Genomic DNA, 23,953 nt, shown 5'->3' with positions numbered 1-23,953 from the left:
GTTCCCTTGTCCTCAAGGAGCTATGCTGCCTGCCTAGAAACTCCTTCCTTGCTTATTAGGCTATTTCTCTTTGATTAATCAAACATCTAAAACTCCTAACTTGCTACCAGGAAGTCAACCATTACAATGGTTTAATCAGGATAAGTGTACTCCAAATAGCTTTGAAATTCCAGCCATCACTGATCAACCCACCCAAGGACTTAACCTTAACTCAAACACACCTTGGTAAATGTTAATTATTACCCAAATGCTTGGAAATCTCCATATCTGTGGCAGACCGTAATCTCTCTACATGCAGCCCCTGGGGATGGTTAAAGCTTTTGAATAATATCATGAAAATGCATTAACATCTGTTTGATAAGCATTAAGCAAGTCCCTACTGTGTGTCCAACACTGTCCCAGGTGCTAGAGAGAATAAGACTGGAGTTCCCCTTGTGGCTGAGTAGGTTAAGAACCCGATTAGTATCCATGAGGACGCAGGTTCAATCCCTGGCCTAGCTCAGTGGGTTAAGGATCCAGCATTGCCTTGGGAGCTGTGATGTAGGTCGAAGATGTGGCTCAGATCTGGCGAGGCTATGGCTGTGGCCTAGGCTGGCAGCTGTAGGTCCAATTTGACTGCTAGCCCGGGAACTTCCATATGATGCAGGTTCCACGATAAAAAACAAAAGTACAAAAAAAAAGAGCGGGAGAAAAAGACAAAACAAGACCTCTCCCTGGGAGCTCTGGGAGATTAGACTGCATTGAGGGTCGCGTCCACGGGAAATAAAACAGCCAGAGCTGAGACTGGAAAGTGACTGGGGCCAGGCATTGAGGTTCCCAAGGAAACTGACAGATTTTGAATCTTGCCCAGTAGGGGATAGGAGATTGGAAAAGGTTTTAAACAGAAGAGTGATCCAACCTGTTATTAACGCTCCTCTCCTTCCAGACTGTCCCTCTTGTCAACCAGAGGACCCCTTTTGATCTGGGGGACACTGAGACACTGCGGCTTCCTCACACACTCACCGCTACAGCTCATCTTCCAGGCTAAGAAGGCCAACCCCACAGAAGGACGCGGAGTCCTCCCACTGCACAGAGAACCAAGTCAACCCCTAAGTGAATTAACACAAAAGAACTTTGGAAGCCACGAGAGCGAGCAAAAAGCACATGAGAACCGCCCGCAGGCCTGCAGGTGGCAGGACTCCACCTAAGCTCAAAATAGACAACCTTATCCTCCAAAATAAAAACGTCAAGACAGGAACGACAACGCCGGGCTGCTCAGATTAAACTCCACACTGGCGGTGGGCTTAGGCCTGTGTCCGAGGTCCACCAGCGCGTCCTGGGACCGCGGCTCCCCCAGCCCCGCCCCACTCCGCCCTCGCGCCTGCGCATTGGCGCCCGCGGAGGAGGGGGGCGGAGAGCTGTCTGAGGCCCCGCCCCCCGGGTTGCCTTCTCAGCCGCAAGGCGCGGCTTTGCTCACTCGCTCGCGGCGTGGAGTCCACACCAGCTCGGGAGGAGCTCGATTGTGCAGAAGGATGAGTGCAGGCTCGGACCCCGTGGTCATCGTCTCGGCGGCGCGGACCGTCATAGGTGAGCGGTCGGCAAGCCTGGCGGGGGTCTGAGCTGAGAGCTCGGCCGGGCCGGATCTCAGTGACCCCACCCTTCCCCGCCCCCCGGACTTCCCGCCTCGCCCTCCGGGACCCTCGGAACCCGCCGTCCCGCGCCTTCACTCGGCCTGTCGGGTTTCCCCGCCCCCCTCCTCGCCTGGTGAGGGCCTGTCTATTCCGAGTGCTTTGATTGGCTTCCTGGGTAGGACCACTGCGCCGTCCGCCTGTCCCGTCGCGAGGCGGAGAGAGTCGCTCTCTCGCGAGGCTCCTCATTGGCCAGCTCCTGGAAGCGCCACCTCGGCCCTGTGGCCACAGGCGCATGGAGACTGGGTGGACTCAGCCGGGTCGCTGGGCGGGAGTCGCGTTAGGTAAAGGAGGATTAGTGAGAATTGCCCAGTGTTGGTGTAGATTTCAAGAGTCCCGGATGCGCTAGAGTGTCAACCTTTTTGTTAGGGAGGCGTGGGCTGCGCCCATCCTCTCAGACTTCGGGAATGGATGGGCAGGTTTCCTGCAGGTCCGCAGCCTCCCGGCGCGCCCTGGGGGGCACCTACCCGGGATGCGTCTGCTGCGAGTCACACACGCCCCTCTCTGTGCCCGGACGAGCTGCGGTGGGCGCCTGTGCAGGGGGAAAGCGCCGGTCCGCCAGCTCCCGCTGCCCTGGGCGCCCTCCCCATTGCCCTCGCCTTCCCTTCTGTTCTAGGCTCCTTCAATGGTGCTTTGTCCACCGTTCCTGCCCATGACCTGGGCTCGACTGTCATCAGAGAGGTCCTGAAGAGGGCCAATGTGGATCCCAAGGAGGTATCAGAGGTCATATTTGGACACGTTTTGACAGCAGGTAACTCCACAGTGACCCAGGCAGAAGTCAGGTTTATTAGAAACAGCCCATTAACCCTCCCCTCCAAACACACAGAAACTTAAGTTCTTGTCTGTGCACGTTTGCTGACGGCGTTCTCTCTGTTAGAATACTCCGTGGTGTCCCTGTGCCAAGCCCCATCAATAGCTTCTCTCAGCAGAACACGAAGCGTCTTTAATATACTTTTCCTTAGGGGTTCCGGTCGTGGCTCAGTGGAAGTGAATCTCACTGGCATCCATGAGGACGCAGGTTCAGTCCCTGGCCTCGCTCAGGGTTAAGGATCCAGCGTTGCTGTGAGCTGTGGTGGATCGCAGACATGGTACAGATGTAGCGTGGCTGTGGCTGCGGCAGCGGCAAAGGCCAGTGGCTACAGCTCCTATTGGACCCCTAGCCTGGGAACCTCTATGTGCCATGGGTGTGACCCTAAAAAGAAAAAAAATAGAGCCATCCTAGATCACCATCCTTTCCTGCTTTTTCAGTTTTTAGAAGCAGGATCAGCCTGAAGCATGAGAGAATGTATATGCAGGGCCTTTCATAGTTCCCTAAAGTGGAATACATTCAATAAAAATGTATTGAAATTCTTTGAGGAGTTCCCTGGTGGCTCAGTGGGTCAAGAATTCTGCTTTGTCACCGCTGCGACTTGGTTTTGGCCTGGGAACCTGTGCATGCCGTGGGTGCGGCCAGAATCCAACCCAACACAAATCTCTTGAGTTCCAAGCAAAACCTGTGCAAGGTGCTGGGAATAGGGCTTCCCCAGCACAGGTCAGGGCGGTTCCCCGCCCACACACGGCTCGCTTCTGAGCTGGCAAGATGGGTTCTCCCAGGGAAGGGCGGGTCACCACCCCTGGATGGGTGGGCACCGGTGAACTACCTGGAATGCTTCAGCTCACTTCTGATTTCCACTGGGCTTATACACCTACGGCCACTGATAGTTCCTAGTTATTCCTAACTAGTTTCTCGTACACTCGGTTGCATAAATTCTAATTATTCATAGGGATAATGGTTCATGCTTACAGCCAGCCTTGGTCCTGACCTGATCTGAGACCTGGCCCATTTTTCGGTGCATCTCCTTTGTAGTTTTGTAGTTCCTCTTCCTCATTATCCTTCACTTGGCCTGTGGACAAATCAGGCACGCCACTTGCTCCAAGGCTTTAAATAGATGGGTAGCACCGCGATGGCTGCTCTTAGGCCACTTCCGCCTTTCTTCTTCCCAGACCCTCAGCTCAGCCTAGTCAGTGGCATAGCGGCCTCCACCCCTGGTTTCTCTGTTACCTCTTTCACATCTCACCTCTGTGGTATCTTCACATAATTCTTGTGTTTTTTTTTTCTTTCTTTCTTTTTTTTTTTTTGTCTTTTTGCCTTTTCTAGGGCCGCTCCCACAGCATATGGAGGTTCCCAGGCTAGGGGTCGAATTGGAGCTGTAGCCACCAGCCTATGCCAGAGACACAGCAACTCGGGATCTGAGCTGCATCTGCGACCTGCACCACAGCTCACGGCAACGCCAGATCGTTCACCCACTGAGCAAGGGCAGGGACTGAACTCGCAACCTCATGGTTCCTAGTCTGATTTGTTAACCACTGCACCACAACGGGAACTCCAGGTTTCTTTTTTTAAATAACCCTTTTATCCTCCCAGGTGTCTCTTTTTTTTTTTCTGCTTTTTTAGGGCCATACCCAAGGCATATGGAAGTTCCCAGGAGGCTAGGGGTTGAATTGGAACTGCAGCTGCTGGCCTACACCACAGCCACACCAATGCAGGAACCAAGCCGTGTCTCTGACCTACACCACAGCTCACGGCAACGCCGGTTCCTTAACCCACTGAGCGAGGCCAGGGATCGACTCTGCATCATCATGGATCCTCGTTGGGTTCATTAACCGCTGAGCCACGGAGGGAACTCCTCCTGCTAGGTGTCTTAAGCCATGCTCATGGAAGCAAAGAGCCCACTAAGAAACAGGAATAATGCCCAGGTTCTGCCCTCTGTTTATAAGGGAGTGTGTACTTATTCAAGCCCCAGCGAAAGATCAAGGAGACAGTTCTTTCTTAGAGTATTTATTAATACTGAAGCAGTTATTGCTTCCTTGTGGAGAAGAAAGCTCATAGCCATAAACTATCTAAAGAACAGCACAGTGGTATTCGGGGGCCAGGCCGGGGCCGGTGTTCAGTCCACCCAGGTCTCTGCCTTTGCAGCAACTTGGCTGGGCTGGGAAGTGGCAAAGATCTCGTTGACAGTCTCCTGACCTTGCACTGTTTTCTTATTTTATTTTTTTTAAGGGCTGTATGTGCAGCATATGTTAGTTCCCAGGCTAGGGGTCCGATGGGAGCTGCCGCTGCCGGCCTACACCACAGCCTCAGCCCCTTGGGAATCTGAGCCACATCTGTGGCCTATACCACAGCTCAGAGCAATGCTGGGTCCTTCACCCGCTGATCGAGGCCAGGGATTGAACCCGAATCCTCACAGACACTCTAGGGTTCTTAACCCACTGAACCGCCACGGGTACTCCTGCAGGTACTCTCATCCCACCCTTGGCCTTTCTCATTCATCGCTGACAGGCCTCTGTGTTCCTTCCTGCAGGTTGTGGGCAGAATCCCGTTCGACAAGCCAGTGTGGGGGCAGGAATCCCCTACTCTGTTCCGGCCTGGAGCTGCCAGATGATCTGTGGGTCAGGCCTGAAAGCCGTGTGCCTCGCCGCCCAGGCCATAGGGGTGGGAGACTCCCGCATTGTGGTCGCAGGAGGCATGGAAAACATGAGCAAGGTGAGGCCTCTGCAGTCGGGCTCCCGACCTCTGCCTGGGGAACTCGGGTCCATGGCCAGCGCGGAGCAGAGTGAGGGTATCCGCGCTGGAACCAAACCCGGAACAAGTGACCAAGAAATGGATTTGCCTCTGGAGCGCTAACTGAACGTGACTTTTTCCTCCAAATGGATGGGAAATCCAAATTGAAGAAAAAGCCTGTCAACCAGTGTGACCGGGACAGAATATATGTATGTGCATATAATTATTTTATATATATATATGTATATATATATATATATATATATATATATATATATATATATATTTGGTTTTTAGGGCCACACCCACAGCATATGGAAGTTCCCAGGCTAGGAGTCAAATCAGAGCTACAGCTGCTGGCCTGCATCACAGCCACAGCAATGCAGGATCCGAGCTGTGTCTGCGACCTCCGCTACAGCTCACGGCAACGCTGGATCCTTAATGCGCTGAGTGAGGCCAGGGATCGAATCCTCAACCTCATGGTTCCTAGTCAGATTTGATTGCACTGTGCCACAGCGGGAACTCCAAGAATATATTTTTTCTAAAATGTTACTGAAGCGTAAACTGTTTTCTGAATTCAACCACTGACGTTAGTCAGTTGTGTGGAAGCATCTGAAACAGATGTTGCTGCTTTTACCTCCCTGCCCAGGGCAAGGAGTGTCCCGGGGACCACATCTTGTTGGCCTTTTGCTGGGACAGAGTGAGGAAGAGACAAGGGGACCGCCGAGCAGGCCCTTCTCCCTTAGGCCTGCCAGGGGCACGGATTTCACCTTCAAAGTGGCTCAGAGGTGAATAGGAAAAAGCATGTCCCCTGCTTCTGGTCGCAGTTCAGGGGTCTCCACTGGGGACTCCCCAAGGCAGAGGCCCATTTGGCCCAACCTTTTCTGAGGCTCAGAGGAGGCGAGCCCAAGGTGGCACACAGTCCCCATGCTTCTGATGGGACCAGACTACTGTCTGTGTTGTACTGGGTGGACTGCATGCATTTATTTGTTCATTTATTTATTTTTAGGGCCGCATCTGCGGCAGATGGAGGTTCCCAGGCCAGGGGTTGAATCGGAGCTGCAGCCGCCGGCCTACACCACAGCCACAGCAACTCGGGATCTGAGCTCTGAGTCTGAGACCTGCGCCACAGGTCACGACAATACCAGATCCTTATCCCACTGAGTGAGGCCAGGGATTGAACCTGCATCCTCATGGATACTGTCAGGTTCATTACCACTGAGCCACAATGGGAACTGCATGGGGTGCTTTAAACATGTGGTCGTATCTGCCTTTAGAGGGATGATGGTGTTATTCCCAATTTACAGGCAGGAAACTGAGGCCCAGAGCCAGGATCAAAGTCCAGATCTTGGGCTCTTAAGCCTTTCTATTCTACGAGAGCTGCTAGTGAGTTGGTAGGAGGTAAAGGGCCCCCTCCTGAGGAATCTCTCCCCCTCAGTTAATCAGGCAACCTGATTGTTCTCCCTCTAGGCCTTAGGTCTCCCATCTAAATAAGTCCCATCTTCCTGGTTGGCATCACTTAAGCTCTTAGATGGGATAAGCGCATCTTCCTTTTTTTATTTGTCTTTTTGTCTTTTTAGGGCCGCACTCTGTGGCATATGGAGGTTCCCAGGCCAGGGGTCCCTTTTTTTTTTTTTTTTAAAGGAAGAAATTACTTATTTTATGGCCGCACCCATGGTATATGGAAGTTTCTGGGCCAGCTGAGGACAACCCCAGATCCCACTATGCCAGGTCAGGGTCAAACCCGCACCTCCGCAGTGACCCGAGCCATTGTAGTAAGGTTTTTTTATGTGTCTTTTTGTCTTATTGGGGCTGCACTCGTGGCATATGGAGGTTCCCAGGCTAGGGGTCTAATTGGAGCTATAGCCGCCAGCCTACACCACAGCCACAGCAACACCAGATCTGAGCTGCATCTGCGACCTACACCACAGCTCACAGCAACACTGGATCCTTAACCCACTGAATGAGGCCAGGGATTGAACCCACAACCTCATGGTTCCTAGTCAGATTTGTTTCCACTGCACCACAGCAGGAACTCCTGCAGTTATGTTCTTAACCCACTGTGCCATGACAGGAACTCCGAGCTCTTCTTTTAACAGATGACTAGTCGCCCCTTTGGGAAGAATTAATGAGGTTCTTAAGGAAACAGGACACAGAATGCACTGGTTTGTTGGCTGGAAGATGGAGACGGGTAGGGAGGAGAGTGGTGGGTTTAGGGTGGATTCTGGTGTCTTCCGTCTCCAGGCCCTGGGCGAAGAGGCAGAGGGCCTGGCACCGGCGGGGGGGGGGGGGACCCCGAGGTGAGGACCGAGGAAGCGTGGGGCGTCTGGAGCACAATCCTAAGGAGGAGGCTGGTGACAGAGGCGCCGCATCCACTTGTCTTTCCCGTTTCCAGGCCCCTCACTTGGTTCACTTGAGGACTGGCGTCAGGCTCGGGGAGGCCGCGCTCACTGACAGCATCCTCTGTGACGGGCTGACAGATGCGTTTCACAACTACCACATGGGCATGACAGGTGAGCCGACGTGGCTGGAAGCCGGCAGTGCCAGCAGGTTAAGAGGGATGTCTTCCGGGCGCCTTGGCAGGTGCTTTGCCTCCTTAACGGCGGGCGGGCGGGCGGGGACGTGGCCTAGTCACTTCGTATCCCTGAGGACAGGGATGGTTCCCGTTTGAAGAGCCAAAGGGGGGGACACAGCCCCTCTCTGTTGTGCGGTGGCGGAACCTGAGCTCTTCGGGATCCGTCTCTCATTTTACCAGATGGAGAAACAGGGGCTCACAAACAGTGGTTTTGTGGCAAAGGCAGTTTCAGAGATAAACCAGTACTTCTGGTCCCGGACTCTGTTCGTGGCATGACACAACCAGGTCTTTATCCATCCAGAAGGCTCCTGTAATCTAGGCTTACTGGCACAACAACTAGAAGATCAAAAGAATCTGTCTGGGGAGTTCCTGCTGTGGCTCAGCGGTAACCACCCAGCTGACCAAGCAGAACCCATTGGCATCTGAGAAGGCTGCCGTTTGGGGGCAGGGCCCCGGGTAAGAAGAGGTGCTCTAGACCCAAACTGATAAGCTTAAAAACAGTTCATTTCAAAAGGGTCAAGATAGGCTGACAGGGTATGAACTGCCTTTGGGGGAACAAACCTTGTAATACAGTCATTAAAGGTAATAAAATCTACGCGTTCCCGTTGTGGCTCAAGGCTAACAAACCCAGCTGGTATCCATGAGGTTGCGGGTTCGATCCCTGCCCTTGCTCAGTGGGTTAAGGATCCAGCGTTGCCGTGAGCTGTGGTGTGGGTCACAGACGCGGCTCGGATCCCGCGTTGCTGTGGCTGTGGCTGCGGCACAGTCCGGCAGCTGTAGCTCTGATTCGATCCCTGGCCTGGGTACTTCCATATGTGGCAAGTGTGGCCCTAAAAAGAAAAAGAAGGAAAAATAGTGAGAAACGTCAGCTGTCAAAAGTCAGTTCCTGACAATGTTTGATTTTTGCTTTGTTTTTTCTTCTTCCACAGCTGAAAACGTAGCCAAAAAATGGCAAGTGAGTAGAGAAGATCAGGACAGGCTTGCCGCTCTGTCCCAGGACAGGACGGAGAGGGCACAGAAAGCTGGCCATTTTGACAAAGAGATTGTGCCGGTTTTTGTATCTTCTAGAAAAGGTGCGTATATAAATCATAATGGTTTCAGCGTCAACGTGGCCATTTATAAGCGAGAGCCTTATAATAGTCAAAAGAAGAATACAGAGGGCTGATTACACATTGGCCTTGGTGATGACCTTCATGTTGCAAAGCAAAGGCATTTTCAGGATCTCAATCTGAGGTGGGGAGGAGCCGGGGAGCCACGTCAGCATCCAGACGCTTTTGGCCCCAGGGCGTCCACACTTGCTGTGTAGCTACAGTAGGTTTCATGAGAGCCTGGCCGCTGCCTCATGGCTGTTCGGAGGCAGTTGCTGAGCTTTTGCTCCTGCGGGCTGATTCTCAGAAGCTAGCATTATTTCCTGTTGCTCCTGTGTGCCTTTTCTATTTCTTGGGGCTGGATCTTTGGGGTCACTTAGCTACTTTCTGTTGTGCAATGCTCCAGTCAAGCCCAGCGGCATATGGAGGCTCCCAGGCTAGGGGTCGGATCGGAGCTGCAGCTGCCCGCCTGCACCCACAGCCACAGCAACGTGGGATCCGAGCTGCGTCTGGAACCCACACCACAGCTCACGGCAGTGCTGGATCCCCAGCCCGGGGATAGAACCCGTATCTTCGTGGACTCTAGTCAGATTTGTTTCCGCCTCGCCCCCAACGAGAGCTGCTCCCGTCAAGGTCTGATACTGATGACTGACGTGCGATTGGCTTTGACACCCAGATCCAGTCAGTTTAACCAGCCAAGACCTGTTCCCCGAACCCTAGAAAACTTTTGCACGAAACTCTGTACACTGCCTTCCTCAGAAAGGGCTCTATGGACAACACTCAAAATGTCTTTTGAAGACCCTGCTAATAAAATGCCTTAGCAGGAGTTCCCGTCGTGGCGCAGCGGAAGCGAATCTGACGAGCATCCATGAGGATGAGGCTTCGATCCCTGGCCCTGTTCAGTGGGTTAAAGATCCAGCATTGCCGCGAACTGTGGTGTAGGTCTCATGTGGCTTGGACCCTGCATTGCTGTGGCTGTGGTGTAGCTCCAATCTGACCCCTAGCCTGGGAATCTCCATATGCTGCTGCGGGTGGGGCCCTAAAAAGACAAAAAAAAAAGTCAACATAGAAAAATTTGTGTAGGGGTATGCGTTCCTCCTACTGAAATTGAAGTATTTTATAAGCCTTTCTTCCCAATGTGAGTCCTTATCGTGTCTGAAGCCTCCACCCCTCCGAATACCCTGACTGCCATCCCTGTACTAATCCTGGGTGATCATTTTCCTTTTTTCAGGTCTCACCGAAGTGAAAACCGATGAGTTTCCTCGCCCCGGGAGCACCCTAGAAGCCATGTCTAAGCTAAAGCCTTACTTCCTCACAGATGGGACGGGAACAGTCACCCCAGCTAATGCCTCAGGTGAGGTGTTCTGAAGGGCAGTTGTGGGAGCTCCACCTTCCACCAGGTCTACCTAGTCAGCATCTTTTTTATTTCATCAATTATTTACACACAAATTTTTCTAAAAACCTCGTTTCTGGAGTTCCTTTGTGGCTCTGTGCGTGCAGGATCCGGCCTTGTCACTGCTGTGGCTCAGGTTTATTCCCTGGCCTGGGGACTTCCAAGAGTTGTGCAGCCAAAAAACAGTAAAACCTCATTTCAGTTGCTTTAGGAAAAAATGTTATAGTTTGGTTTCTTCCTATTAGATTTGACTTAACGTATACACCGAAAACCTGACTGGCTCTCCCTGCAGACGGGCAAGGGAAAACGCAAACCAGGGAACCCCAGAGCCTATCTACCGCCTTAGCATTTTCCCCAAACCGGAAACTCCTGTGAGGTCTGGGCTATTCGTTCTTTTCATTGTTCTTCCCTCCCCCAGTGCTTCAGTCTTTCCACTTTCTCCCAGTGGAATGTTCTGTGGTCTCTTGCACTGGTGCACTTACCTTTGCTAATTACACTGTAAAGCCTGAATGATGGCAGACTACTTTGCCAAGACGTTTATAAGGTGTTGGAGAAAGTAGACGCAGGTATGTAACTTGACAGGTGCTATTTTGGAACAAGTCATTCCTATTTTACAGGAATTAATGATGGTGCTGCTGCTGTGGTTCTTATGAAGAAGTCAGAAGCTGAGAACCGCGGGCTTACACCTTTAGCACGGATAGTTTCGTGGTCACAAGCAGGCGTGGAGCCTTCCATTATGGGAACAGGACCAATCCCGGCAATAAAGCAAGCTGTGAGTTTGCCTCTGCATGTCAGCACCTGTCCTTTGCTTTCTTGCTATAACCTCTTTGAGACCAGACCAAACGTTAATGCGCGTTAACTTCAGCCTTCCAGAAACCTTTGCTCAGGAGCGCCCGCTGTGGCACAGTGGGATCACCTGTCTCAGGAGCCCTGGGACAGCTGCAGTCCTCAGCCCAGCACAGTAGGTTAAGGAGCTGGTGTTGCTGCAGCCGTGGCTTATAACTGACCCCTGGCCTGGGAACTCCATATGCCAAAGGGTGGCCAGAAAACCAACCGACCACCCTTTGTTCAGACCCTTCCCACTCCAGAATGTCAAGACTGAGCTTGGTTTGTTTCCCGTTATCTATTCCTGCCAGGCTTCATTTGCGATGTCTACTCTGTCTCCCCATTCGTTAGCTTTAAGTGAGCTTTTCTGGGGGTCCTACCTGCAGCCCTTTGCTACCACAGAGAGCAGCCAACACTTGAACATAGGCTTTTTCGGGGAACTAACCCTGCAGTATCACCTCTTGTACACATGACATTGTTAGTGGTTCCAACTTTTAAAGTTTAGAATCCCCAAGGCGTGGTTTATCCTTAACCTTTTAGAATTGGCATCACTAGGCAAAACACACTACCAACTAGGAACAACCCAAAGCAGCCGTTTGTGACACCCTTCAGTGTTCTACATACTTCTGCATCTGCAACAAAAAATGGGTCAATGGCCATTCAACCTCTTTTCCATTAACTTTTCCTTTAGGTTGCAAAAGCAGGTTGGTCACTGGAGGATGTTGACATATTTGAAATCAACGAAGCTTTTGCAGCCGTCTCTGTTGCAATAGTTAAAGAACTTGGATTAAACCCAGAAAAGGTAAGTAACCAAGGACTCTGAGCAACTGGACCTGAGAACTTACAAATGAACATTCATGATGCAGGTACTAAGACTCCAAGTAGGGAAATGGGAAGTGGCTCAGGGACTGGCTAGACTGCAATGGGTGGATCTTAGGTGAGTTCCTGTGGGGGACTGGAAGTCCACTTGTTTTATTGCTTCATAAGGCAAAAGAACTTGTCTGCATTAGTTTACTGCCCACAGGAAGAGAGTATCTTAAACCTTTCAAACTAGTTAGGACAGATGTCTTATGGGTATAACTCCACTCCTAAGCAACTGAAATAAAAACTGAAATTTGAGGGAGTTCATGCTGTGGCTCAATGGGTTTGGAACCTGACTGATAGCATCCACTAGCATGTGGGTTCAATCTCTGGCCTCACTCTGGGTTAGGGGCCTGGTGTTACAGCAGCATAGGTTGCAGGTGCAGGTCGGATCTGGCGTTGTTCTGGCTGTGGTGTAGGCTGGCAGCTGCAGCTCCAATTCAGCCCCTAGTCTGGGAACCTCCATATGCTGCAGATGCAGGTGCGGCCCTAAGAAACACTGAATTTGAAAGGGTAGTTTACTGGTATGACATTAAGAAAACTACTAACCCCATGTCTGGGAAAGAACATAAACGGTAACATGTCTTTTTATTTCTTAGGTCAACACTGAAGGAGGAGCTATAGCCTTGGGCCACCCGCTTGGAGCATCTGGTTGTCGCATACTTGTTACTCTGTTACACACAATGGAGCGCAAGGGTTGCCAGCGTGGTGTCGCTGCCCTGTGCATCGGGGGTGGGATGGGAATTGCAATGTGTGTTCAGAGAGGATGAAATGGCCTAGCAATTAATCAAACCTCATCTCTTTTTAAACTAATACTAAATTGTGAAATCAGAGGACAGGAGTTTCCTGGTGGCCTAATGGTTAAGGATCTGGTCGTGTCACTGCTGTGGCATGGGTTTGATCCCTGGCCCAGGAACTTCTGCATGTTACGGGCATAGCCAAAAAGAAGAAATCAGTGGACCAAAGTGAAGATGGAAGTTATTTCCCACTTCACAAGAAACCCAAGGCTTGCCAGCTCGTTGCACTTTTAATGTATAACACTCCAGATACAAGAAAATTGTTCTAACACTGTTATAAATAAATGAGATCAGTCATCAAGGGCTCCAGAGTGAACAGCATCTTCATACCCTCCATGCTTATCGTCTTTGCTTTCTGGGTGTAACTTAATAAGATCATCAATTCGAAGAATGGTGATTGCAGCTTCAGTTGCAAATTTCAAACTCTTTACTTTAACTATGGTTGGTTCAAACACCCCTGCTTGCTTGTTGTCTCGGGGTTTACCATTGACCAAGTCAAGACCAATCCTGTAATTTAGAAAAAAAACTGTTAAATGGCCTTTTTCCATAATTCACATCCATCCCATTCCACCTCTTTCAGAAGTTGGTTAGGGAGTTCCCGTCGTGGCTCAGTGGTTAATGAACCCGACTAGCATCCATGACGGGGGTTTGATCCGGTGTTGCCATGAGCTGTGGTGTAGCTTGCAGATACGGTTCAGATTCTGCATTGCTATGGCTGTGGCGTAGGCTGGTGGTGGCTACAGCTCCAATTTGACCCCTAGAGCCTAAGAACCTCTATATGCCATGAGTGTGGCCCTCAAAAGACCAAAAAAAAGTTGGTTAGGTGGCTCGTTACTAGCAGCTTATTATTATTAATTCAGGTACTAATTTAACTGGTTGGTTATGGATAAACAAATTCAGCACTGAGACATGTAGAAAGCCTTGATGGCAGTAAAAATGAGTATCTTTAAAGGAGATTGCTTGAAAATAGGTATGGACCATCCCCAAAGTAATCTTGGCTCTGTGGGTCCTTGTAAAAGAGAGATTAGAAATCAGATTTGTTAAATAAAGACACACCAATGCTATATAATCACTAGTCATCCTTCATGAGTTGAAACCAAAACCACACCACATATATGAAACAGACGACAATGAAAAGGAGAAAGCATGCTCACCATTTTAGATTTTTGCGTTCTGGGTTAACTTGAGCCTCATTATGAAAGGCTCTTAATTTTGCGACCAGATCCGTGGAGTCTTGGGCAGCATTAACTGCCAGAGTATTAGGAATGACAAGAAGAGATCTGGCAAACTCTGCAATAGCAAGCTGTTCCCGGGAGCCCTAAGAAGACAAACAATGAGACATCTTCGCAAAAGAAAATTAAAACGCACAGCAGCAGCTCAGGTCTCAGACAAGCATATTCGTGTTTACAAAACGCTGATGATCCGCGTGCCTTTCTTGAAGAGAAAGCGCGTCTAGATGTCCTTACCATGCTGGTTGCGTAGTTCTCGAGGTAAATGGAAAGGGCGGCTTCCACTGCACCCCCGCCGGGAACCACAGACTTGGACTCCAGAACTCTCCTCACCACACAAAGGGCATCGTGCAGAGAGCGCTCCATCTCGTCACACATGAAATCATTGGCCCCGCGTAAGATGATGGATGCAGAGGTACGAGCTTTAGTGCTATTTTAAAAAAACAGGGAAATTCTGAAATCAATACTTCCACAATACCACAGAAAGATGCACTCAGTGCCTTGATTTGATCCTGCTTATGTCGGGTTACTGAGACAGAAGCAATGTCCAGACCATGGAGAACAGAGGAAATGGTGACGACTCCACCTCCACTTACGATGGTCCAATGTTACTTTACCCCACGCGTATAACTGCTCATATCACGGAGAGACTAGAGCAGCAAATAAATGGGAAGATGATCTACTTTCACTTAATAAAATATGTATCACTTTATAATTTAGGAAAGAGCTTACTTTTTAATCAAGATCAGTTCATCATCACAAATTCTTTCCTGTACCACCTCTTCTGCTTGTCCCAACATTGAAGCTTCGAACGTTTCTTCGCCTTCCAAATTGGCCAGAGTTGACAGAATAGTCGCTATTAAAGTAATTACAAAGTTATGTAAACACTGTTCTCTCATGAATACCTTCATATCCTGCCTGAGATGCAGAAACATGTACTCATGATAAAAATGACATACAAATGCAACTTTCGTGTGTGTGTCTTTTTAGGGCCATACCGGTGGCACATGGAAGTTCCCAGGCTAGGGGCAGAATTGGAGCTATGGCTGCCAGCCTACGCCACAGCCACAGCCATGCCAGATCCGAGCCGCATCTGCAACCTACAACACACCACAGCTCGCGGCAATGCCGGATCCTTAACCCACTGAGTGAGGCCAGGGATCGAACCCACAACCTTGTGGTTCCTAATTAGGTTCGTTTCCACTGCGTCATGACAGGAACTCCTCCGGGAATTGCTTATTGTTAACATCCAATATCCAGGACGCGGTTGTGTGTGTCACCTATCACAGAGTACCTGAGAGCTGGCAGCAGACATACCTCCAGAAGCTTTAGCAATGCGTTTAAGGTCCCTTTTTAAAACTCTTCTAACTGCCATGGCACCGGTCTCCACAAAATACTTCAGACACATGTCGTCAATCCCACCAGTGGTTAGAATAACATTGGCACCAGTTGCCAGGATCTTCTGGATTCGCTCCTTGGTGATATCTGATTCCCTACAAAGAGGAAACATTAGCACAGCAACCCAACACTATCTTCTGTGCTCATGTTAAACACAGGTCTGACATCTGTTAAGCGTTTTTCACAACTGGAGATTAAATTATGTTAACTGCCCTCTCCCTTCTATGACCACAACTACTACTACTTCTTTTTTTTTTGTCTTTTTACCATTTCTTGGGCTGCTCTCGCAGGATATGGAGGTTCCCAGGCTAGGGGTCTAATCGGAGCCGTACCCACCAGCCTACGCCAGAGCCACAGCAACGCAGGATCCGAGCCGCGTCTGCAACCTACACCACAGCTCACGGCAACGCCAGATCCTTAACCCACTGAGCAAGGTGAGGGATCGAACCCACCACCTCACGGTTCCTAGTCGGATTCGTTAACCACTGCGCCATGACAGGAACTCCTAACCACAACTTCTATCAGTCCAATTTACAGAAGTTCAAGAAGGGAGACTGTCGCCTAAACACTGCAGCAGGTGTCAACACAGCGCCAGGCAGAGAATACAAGAGCATGAGAGGCAGGTGAGACACGGGAAGCTTGAAGGTCTGCAGTTAACAGGGGTACGTAGTTGAAAGTGCAAGTAGGACCAGAAAACAGAAAACCTTGTAGGGACGTTGAGAGTCTGAATGGAGAATTTTAATGTTTTTTGTCTTTTGTCTTTTAAGGGCCACAACTGTGGCATATAGAAGCTCCCAGGCTAGGGGTTGAATCAGAGCTGCAGCCGCTGGCCTACACCAGACACAACAATCCCAGATGCGAGCTCCATCTGCGGCCTACACTACAGTTCGCATCCGTGCCTGGTCCTTAACCCACCGACGGAGGCTAGTGATCGAACCCGCATCCTCATGAATACTAGTCGAATTTGTTATCGCTCAGCCACAACAGAACTCTCAGGTTTAACGTTTTCCTGAGAGTAGCATCAATGGAAAGACTGAAGACAAGGACGCAGTAACTGGAGATGGGTCTGTCCAATGAGAACAGATGGCCTGAACAGAGAAGTCAAAGCTCACGGCTCAGGTAACTGGGAGGTTCAGCCCGGACTCCCAATCTGAAATAAAGACTAAGAGGCTGGGGGACAGGATAAGAAAATCAGAGTCCAGTTTTCAACAGGGGGCACTTGAAGCCCCTGCGATACTCTGGTAAAGCTGCTAGAAAGCATGGAAGACACAGCATGGAGATCTTAAGCAAGCTGTGGGAAAAAAATACAGATCTGAAAAATAGTCAATACAAAGCCCTTTTACTCAAATTGAAGAAATCAAGTAATTTAAGTGAAATGAATTAAAGATGAACCTCAAAATAAGCTCTGTATATACCGAACAAATACTGCATGTCAAACACAGTATTACTGGTAGTTCCTGTTGTGGCTCAGTGGAAACGAATCCAACTAGTATCCATGAGGATGTAGGTTCGATCCCTGGCCTCATTCAGTGGGTTAAGGATCTGGTGTTGCTGTGAGCTGTGGTGAAGGTCGCGGACTTGACCTGGATCCCACATTGTTGTGGCTGTGGTGTAGGCTGGCAGCTATAGCTCCAACCTCCAGCCTGGCAACTTCCATATGCCGCAGGTGCAGCCCTAAAAAGAAGAAACAAAAAACCACAAAGAAACAAAAAACATGATACTACTAAGGATGGGGCATTAAAATCAAAGTCACACAGCCTGTACCTTTAAAGAACCTACCATATAAGACTTAGTTAGAAATTGTAGTAAGCCCAGAAAGACAAAATACAGTACCTCATGGCAGAGAATAATTCAGATAGAAGGGAAACAAGTATTTTGGGAGATTTACCACCTAAAGAATAAATAACAAGTAGGCAGACAGTATGTTTCAGGCAGAAGGAGGAGTATTTTCAGGGAGCAGCTGTGCTGGACCACAGTGAGGAGTATGTACGGAATTCAAAACCCATGTTAGAGTGACACGAAACTTCCAACAGCTTCTGGCCTTGGTATGACATCGACCTCACTGCTGTGTGGAAATCAGCCTGGGAGGGGACAGGAGTGAAACCACCATGACCAGCCTGGGGGCCCCTGCAATACTCTGGGCAACAAAGTGGAACGTAGGTGAATTTGTGATTTAATTACAGATATTCAATTTACAGAGCACAAAGCCCTCCATCCTCCAAAAGTTTTTCAAGAAGCAGTCCAAGGCTTAAGTGTTCCCACTGTGGTGCAATGGGATTGGTGGTGTCTCTGCAGCGCTAGGACACAGGTTTGATCCATGGCCTGGCACGTGGGTTTCAAAATTCAGTGCTGCTATAGCTGTGGCATAGGTCACAACTATGCCTTGGATCTGATCCCTGGCTTGGGAATTCTACATGTCTTGGGGTGGCCAAAAAAGAAAAAAGTAGTTGTTAAAGGCTTGCAGCATAGAATTGAAAGGGTTATGAGAAATAAAGCAGCAGGAAAGCTTTTGTATAAAACTCTCTTGACATCTGGCCATAAAAGAAACGAGGAACGACAGGGAATAAATGAAACAGGATGTGGGCGAGTGAGGTTTTACTTAAGGCTAAGAGAGAACTCTGCGCAGAATCTAGAAAGGAATGAAAAGTACAATTAGGCTACGAGTTCCCACTGTGGTGAAGTGGGTTAAGAATCTGACTGTATGGAGTTCCCGTCGTGGCGCAGTGGTTAATGAATCCGACTAGGAACCATGAGGTTGCGGGTTCGGTCCCTGCCCTTGCTCAGTGGGTTAACGATCCGGTGTTGCCGTGAGCTGTGGTGTAGGTTGCAGACGCGGCTCGGATCCCGTGTTGGTGTGGTTCTGGCGTAGGCCGGCGGCTACAGCTCCGATTAGACCCCTAGCCTGGGAACCTCCATATGCCACGGGAGCGGCCCAAGAAATAGCAACAACAACAACAACAAAAAGACAAAAGACAAAAGACAAAAAAAAAAAAAAAGAATCTGACTGTAGCTGCTCAGCTTGCTACGGAGGCATGGGTTGGATTAAGGATATGGCATAGCTGCACTTGCAGCTCAGATTTGCTCCCTGGCCTGGGACCTTCCACACACCAAAGGTGAAGAGGGAGGGAAGAGAGAAGGATATATCTTAGATTAACAACAAAATCCTACTGTAGAGCACAGAAAACTATATTCAACGCTTTGCCATAAACCATAATGGAGGAGTTCCCGTTGTGGCTCAATGATAAGGAACCTGACTAGTATCCATGAGGACGCAGGTTCAATCCTTGGCCTCGCTCAATGGGTTAAAGACCCAGCACTGCTATGAGCTGCGGTGTAGGTCACAGATGTGGCTCAGATTGCATGTGAGTGTGGCTGTGGCGGAGGCTGGCAGCTGCAGCTCCAATTCAACCTAGTTCGCGGACTTCCATATGCTGAGAGTGCGGCCCTAAAAAGACACCACCCCCCGCAACGGAAAAAACATTTAAAAAAATGTATAAATGTATAACTAACCACTTTGTTGTACGCTAGAAATTAGCACTGTAAATCAAATATACCTCAAAAAACAAAACGTCTTCAGAACTAGCTCTCTAGCATGTCAGTGAATAGATAAAGCCACGTGCACTCTCCAGTGCCTGGCATACAATCCCACACTACACTGCTTAGTTCTTGTAGTGCTTATTTGAGGGAATACAATCCTGGCTATGTAGAAAATCCTTAATATCAACACACTCATGAAACCAAAACTCCACAAAAAGATTAAATTTTCAGGTTATATCACTCAGATTTCTCTTAAAATAACTTCACCACATTTTCTAATTTTCCTGGAAATTTAGGTAAAATAATTTAACTTCAATTAAAAATACTAATTTTTAAATTCCTCCAAGATACTCACACTCAAACATTCTTTTTAGTTTACTGTCACCTGCTCTAAAAAAGTGTAATTTATAAACACCCCTTCCCAAGATCAAAAATGAATTTCTCAACATACCTCTGTCTAATCTGGTCCAGTTTTTCAGGGTCTGTAATAACCACTTGTACACCAAGCTTCATTTTTGTTTTTTGCAGGCTGAAGTCAAGGCAAGCAATTTTTGCATTAACTATTCTCTTGGGCATGCCTGCAATTGAACATAACATACAGTGCCCTTTACAGGAACCGTAGCAATGCTTTTTATAAAACATACCTGTCCTTAGAAAAAGTTAAGATTTTGAAGTGTTAGACGTAAACACACAGATTTAGATTTTATTACTCTTAACCTTAAAAGGTTCCAGTGACGTTTCCCCTGTGGCTCAGCATGTTAAGGACTGGACGTCTCTGCAAGAATGCAAGTTCGATCCCTGGCCTCGCTCAGTGAGTTGAGGATCTGATCAGCATTGCCCTAAGCTGAGGCACAGGCCATAGATGCAGCACTGACTTGACCCCGGCCCCCAGGGAATATTCATTCATATGCCGCAAATGCAGCTCTAGTAAAGATAGAAAAAAAAAAAAAGAAAAGAAAAACAAAAAAAACCCAACCAGATGTTTATGGCATTAAACACACATACTTTCTTTTGACTTCCACTTAAGTGAAATGTAATTAAGTTACGAAAGAGTAAGTGACATGATGTACCATTTCCTTTTTCTCGTGGCTCCACTAAAAAGAACAGTTAAGTGCACATCTTGGTTAAGTCATCTGAAGGTGTAGCTAACAGTCCACCCTCTTGTGTGACCAAGTCCAATCGCCGGCCTTACCCTGGGATCCCACCACACAGTTGAGCGCATAGCCGTTGATGAGCATACTCTCCGTCTGACTTCTCCCGTGGGCTTTCAGGATATTAATGGAATTGACCGGATAGCGTGGCTGGCCTCTGACATCTGTGTATTTAATAGCAAGTACAGCATCTACCACCATATTAGCAAAGAAATCACCATTTCTAAGCCAACAGTTAAGGACAACAAGAGATTTGGGATGAACAATGGCTGCACATGAAAACCAAGGGTAATTCAAAGGCACTTACTTTTAACAATCTCATCAAATAAGTAAATATTACTTAGGCCACCAAAATGTCAAAATACTATTTATCACTATCTGTTTAGACACACTTTATCATCTTTCCTCCTAGAAAAGGGAAGAAGGCAGGCAATTGCCATACAGCATCATCGGGCACAAAAATACAAGGTCTTACTTTTTAAAAAGCCTAAACTTTACTGGACCACCACCAAGGATACATTCCAATGATTTTGGAAGACATTGATGTCTTAGCAGCATTAATCAGGCAATCCCTCCCGAGTTCATCTGTGTTAATGATTAGATTTTCACTGATATAACGCACTGCTTCCCTGTTTAAAGTGTGGGGAGAAAACACTTATGAATTCTCATCACTCAAAAGTCTCTCATCCCTGTGTTAAAATGTCAGAGGCATCCATTCCCTGTTCAGCCATTTCATACAGGAGGAGGACACGAATCAACCCTCCCTCTTCAGATCATGGCAATTTTAATCTTTCCCACAAGCATAGCCACTAAAATCTATTATTAGGAGATAATGTGGTAGTCAAATGGGAAGAAAAAAAAGATACCGGTCCTATTTCTTACTTCAAATGTTACTACTTAAACACTAAAATACAACTTTTAAAAAATACGTAGTCATTAAGTGAAACTTAACACAGAATACTTACAACTATTTACAACAATATACAAACTTTTCTGAGTGTAATAATCTTACTTGCAAGCAAGTCGATAGCCACTAATAACTGATGTGGGATGGATTTTCTGTTTGACTAGTTCATCCGCATTTTTCAACAGTTCTGCTGCAATAATAACCTGCAGAGAGAACATTCATTGCTCTCATGTTAGCCTGACATCATGGACGGCGCACACATAAAAACAATGCCACGCATCAGATGTTCATCACCAGAAAGTAAAGGCAGTGAAGAGACTACCTCATTATCACAATCCTGTAAACCAACCGCACATCAATAAAACTTTAAAAAAATTCTTCTGAGGACACCAAAATTATTTTCATTTAAAAAGACAAAAAAAACCCTCATCTACTTTTGAGGAACATTAAAGTCATTTTAAAAACTATATTATTACGAACAATTACTGGCAAAAACCATTTCCATTATTTCAGAAGAGCTAGATTCCATACTTTCATAGCTTAAAGTTTAATCCAGAAAGAGATGTCCCCGCCCACTACTGCTTGCTTCTGTAGAGCAAATTATTTGTTCATTACTACATAACAGCGTCTCTATGACACATCACAATGTTGGTTGATCTTCAGGTTTATGTCCTATTACTGATCACATATTTACCAGATTTCTTGAACTTGTGCGACTGCCTGTCAGCATTTAAAATATAAAAACATCTTGTCTTTAAACACCTGGGAAGGTTTTAGAAATTTCTAAGCCTCAGACTGTAAAGAGAGAAGTAAATAACATTTTTTTTCTTCAAAAACTATTCAACAGATGCGTGATGCTTTAATATAAGCACAGCCCAAGGGAAAAAAATGCATAAAAGTTGTAAGAAATTTAAAAGAACTATGCTTCCCCCCCCCCCACTTGAGTTGTACAAATTAGCCCTAAGCATGAGTTTTCAAATTTTCTGAATCACTACCCCTAAAACAACTTAAATTTTCCCCATCTCAAGTATGTAAATTACTTCTGACTCAGAAGCAAAGGAGTTACTTAGGAGGGTTAGACCTTTACTCTGAAAGTTTAAGGACAAAACTAGTCCTCGGCCACTAGTCTTTACCTACCACAGAGGTGGTTCCATCCCCCACTTCTTTGTCTTGCAGATCAGCTAGCTCACAGAGAACTTTGGCTGCAGGATGTTCTACCTCCAGTAACTTCAAGATGGTTGCACCATCGTTAGTTATGGTTACATCCTAAGAAATTTCCAGGGAGGGAAAAAAATGACACAATCACCTATAGAAACAAAATACCCTCTAAATTAGCAGTCCCATTATGATACATTCACCTTTACTATACTTCCCGAAACCATTCTAATAAAAACAAGTAACTTACACAGCAAAGTATTTATAAATGATCTTTTTTCCCTTTAAAGTGACTAACACAACATTTAGACGTACTTACACCAATATCATCCACTAACATTTTATCCAGGCCGACTGGACCAAGAGAACTTTTCACAATATTAGCAATCGAAGCCGCAGCCATGACTGTAGAAATGAAAAAAGAAATTAGAAAAACCCGGGATTCCAAGAGACAAGCATTTCAGCTCCCCAAAACATAAAGGATATCCAACAGCCTCTGAATTTCTCAAATCTGTCCAAATTTGGAAATTAGCTAAAGTCTATGATGGGGAGGGAGAGTAGCCAGTAAAGGTCAGTTTGAATTCAACTGCAAAACAGGTGCCAAGTGAATATCCACTTAATTGCTGCATACAATTAAAAAAATCTATCTACTAGTCATTTCAGGTTCTGCCACATCACACAAAACAGAAAAAAATACATATATATTTAAGCCTTTTCCAGGATGTTCTAGCAACTCTTTTAAAGAAAAAAAGATCTACTGAGATTAATAATCCTTTATCTGTGACTCAAAAAAGCAGAAATCCAAAGGTTATGTCTATACTACAAACTCCACCACTACAAAAATCACGTAGGAATCTATCAAAACAACCCTAAGATCGACTAGAGACCGGCTGGAACCTGGCATGCAGAACTTCAAAGTGTAAACAGTCTCAAAAGAGGCTCAACCACAAATGCTTTAACTGGCTAAAGTTCAGTAGATAAACTCATTTTAATCTCACCCTAACATTCAACAAATTTCATTAGCCAACTATTACCAAATGTGACCAACGACAGGTGGGGACACCGCATCTAACTCCAGATGACAACCGGTGGTGTGCAATGGGCTTGTCTTCTGAACTGTGGGGCCATTCGCTCACCAATAAGAGCAGCAATTAAGGCTGTCTTTTCTGATCAGCAACGCTAAAATGAGACCCAGAAGTTGGGATGGACGCCCCAAACGCGCGGGGCACCGGCCCCAAGAACTCGAGGCGTGGCCGCACGTGTCAGTGCGCGGAACCCTCGCCAGGCCGGGGAGTGCTTTCCAGGCCCAGGGCCGGGTCTCCACGGCCGACCGCAGCATCCGAGCGGTTCCCGTTAAAAACGTGCCGGCTCTTGGGAAGAGGGCGCAGCCACCCCGAAGCGGAGAGGCCCGCCGGGGCTGCGATACCGCGCTAGCGCCTCCCGGGGGCCCCTTTTCGGAGAGAAAAGGCAAAAGGACGACGGCCGAGGGGTTGCCGGCGCACCGCTGCGGGCCCCAGACAGGCCTCGCCCGCCCTTACCGTTCTGGGAGCGGATCGCCTCCCCAGTGCTGCGGTCCCCGAACACGGACAAAGGCCCCTCCATCCTCGCGGCAGGGTACACGTCGAGTTTCGGGCACACCGAAGGCAACCTGCGGCTCGGTGCTCCGGCCGGGCGGCGACGGCGTGGAACGGTCCTCAGCGGCGCCGCGGAGGATGCTGGGAACGCCGCTCCTCGCCCACCAGTACCGCCCCACTCCCCGGCCAGGCCGCGGGGCAGGACGGGAAAGAAAGGTGGGGGCGGAGGGTTCGAGAAGCTTGAACGCGCAGGAA

General features: G+C 48.1%; 2 protein-coding genes and 2 non-coding genes across 4 annotated transcripts; 1 reads left to right on the top strand and 3 right to left on the bottom strand.

Moving 5' to 3' along the window:
* Nucleotides 1–1,401: 1,401 nt before the first annotated feature.
* Nucleotides 1,402–13,051, top strand: ACAT2 (acetyl-CoA acetyltransferase 2). The gene is made up of 9 exons (XM_047769806.1): nt 1,402–1,566; nt 2,284–2,418; nt 5,009–5,190; nt 7,604–7,721; nt 8,713–8,856; nt 10,103–10,225; nt 10,882–11,036; nt 11,781–11,891; nt 12,550–13,051. Exons 1-9 carry the CDS (start codon nt 1,512–1,514, stop codon nt 12,718–12,720), a joined length of 1,194 nt encoding a protein of 397 aa, XP_047625762.1. The 5' UTR covers nt 1,402–1,511; the 3' UTR covers nt 12,721–13,051.
* Nucleotides 12,959–23,914, bottom strand: TCP1 (t-complex 1). Its single transcript, XM_047769805.1, has 12 exons — nt 23,663–23,914; nt 22,444–22,529; nt 22,107–22,235; nt 21,075–21,172; nt 20,581–20,691; nt 20,104–20,285; nt 19,363–19,489; nt 15,294–15,469; nt 14,709–14,832; nt 14,214–14,406; nt 13,902–14,065; nt 12,959–13,254 (listed from the first exon to the last, which is right to left on the bottom strand). Exons 1-12 carry the CDS (start codon nt 23,724–23,726, stop codon nt 13,038–13,040), a joined length of 1,671 nt encoding a protein of 556 aa, XP_047625761.1. The 5' UTR covers nt 23,727–23,914; the 3' UTR covers nt 12,959–13,037.
* On the bottom strand, nt 14,518–14,650 carry LOC125121759 (small nucleolar RNA SNORA20). Its single transcript, XR_007133623.1, has one exon. It is a non-coding gene; the product is annotated as a small nucleolar RNA SNORA20 (small nucleolar RNA).
* On the bottom strand, nt 20,776–20,915 carry LOC125121769 (small nucleolar RNA SNORA29). Its single transcript, XR_007133632.1, has one exon. It is a non-coding gene; the product is annotated as a small nucleolar RNA SNORA29 (small nucleolar RNA).
* Nucleotides 23,915–23,953: the final 39 nt, after the last annotated feature.

Source organism: Phacochoerus africanus, chromosome 2 (genome assembly GCF_016906955.1).
Source record: "Phacochoerus africanus isolate WHEZ1 chromosome 2, ROS_Pafr_v1, whole genome shotgun sequence".
Classification (NCBI taxonomy): domain Eukaryota; kingdom Metazoa; phylum Chordata; class Mammalia; order Artiodactyla; family Suidae; genus Phacochoerus; species Phacochoerus africanus.
The sequence above is the reverse complement of the archived record's forward strand: the minus strand, read 5'-3'. Positions and strand labels throughout refer to the sequence as shown.

What these genes read in the sequence shown, in the direction of transcription:
- ACAT2 (XM_047769806.1), top strand. Translation starts at nt 1,512, where the DNA reads ATGAGTGCAGGCTCGGACCCCGTGGTCATCGTCTCGGCGGCGCGGACC. An exon ending in GGCGGCGCGGACCGTCATAG is followed by an intron (nt 1,567 to 2,283) that starts GTGAGCGGTCGG and finishes CTTCTGTTCTAG; the next exon opens with GCTCCTTCAATGGTGCTTTG. An exon ending in TTGGATTAAACCCAGAAAAG is followed by an intron (nt 11,892 to 12,549) that starts GTAAGTAACCAA and finishes TTTATTTCTTAG; the next exon opens with GTCAACACTGAAGGAGGAGC.
- TCP1 (XM_047769805.1), bottom strand. Translation starts at nt 23,726, where the DNA reads ATGGAGGGGCCTTTGTCCGTGTTCGGGGACCGCAGCACTGGGGAGGCG. An exon ending in TGTTAGTGGATGATATTGGT is followed by an intron (nt 22,236 to 22,443) that starts GTAAGTACGTCT and finishes GAAATTTCTTAG; the next exon opens with GATGTAACCATAACTAACGA. An exon ending in CATTGCTAAAGCTTCTGGAG is followed by an intron (nt 14,833 to 15,293) that starts GTATGTCTGCTG and finishes TTACTTTAATAG; the next exon opens with CGACTATTCTGTCAACTCTG.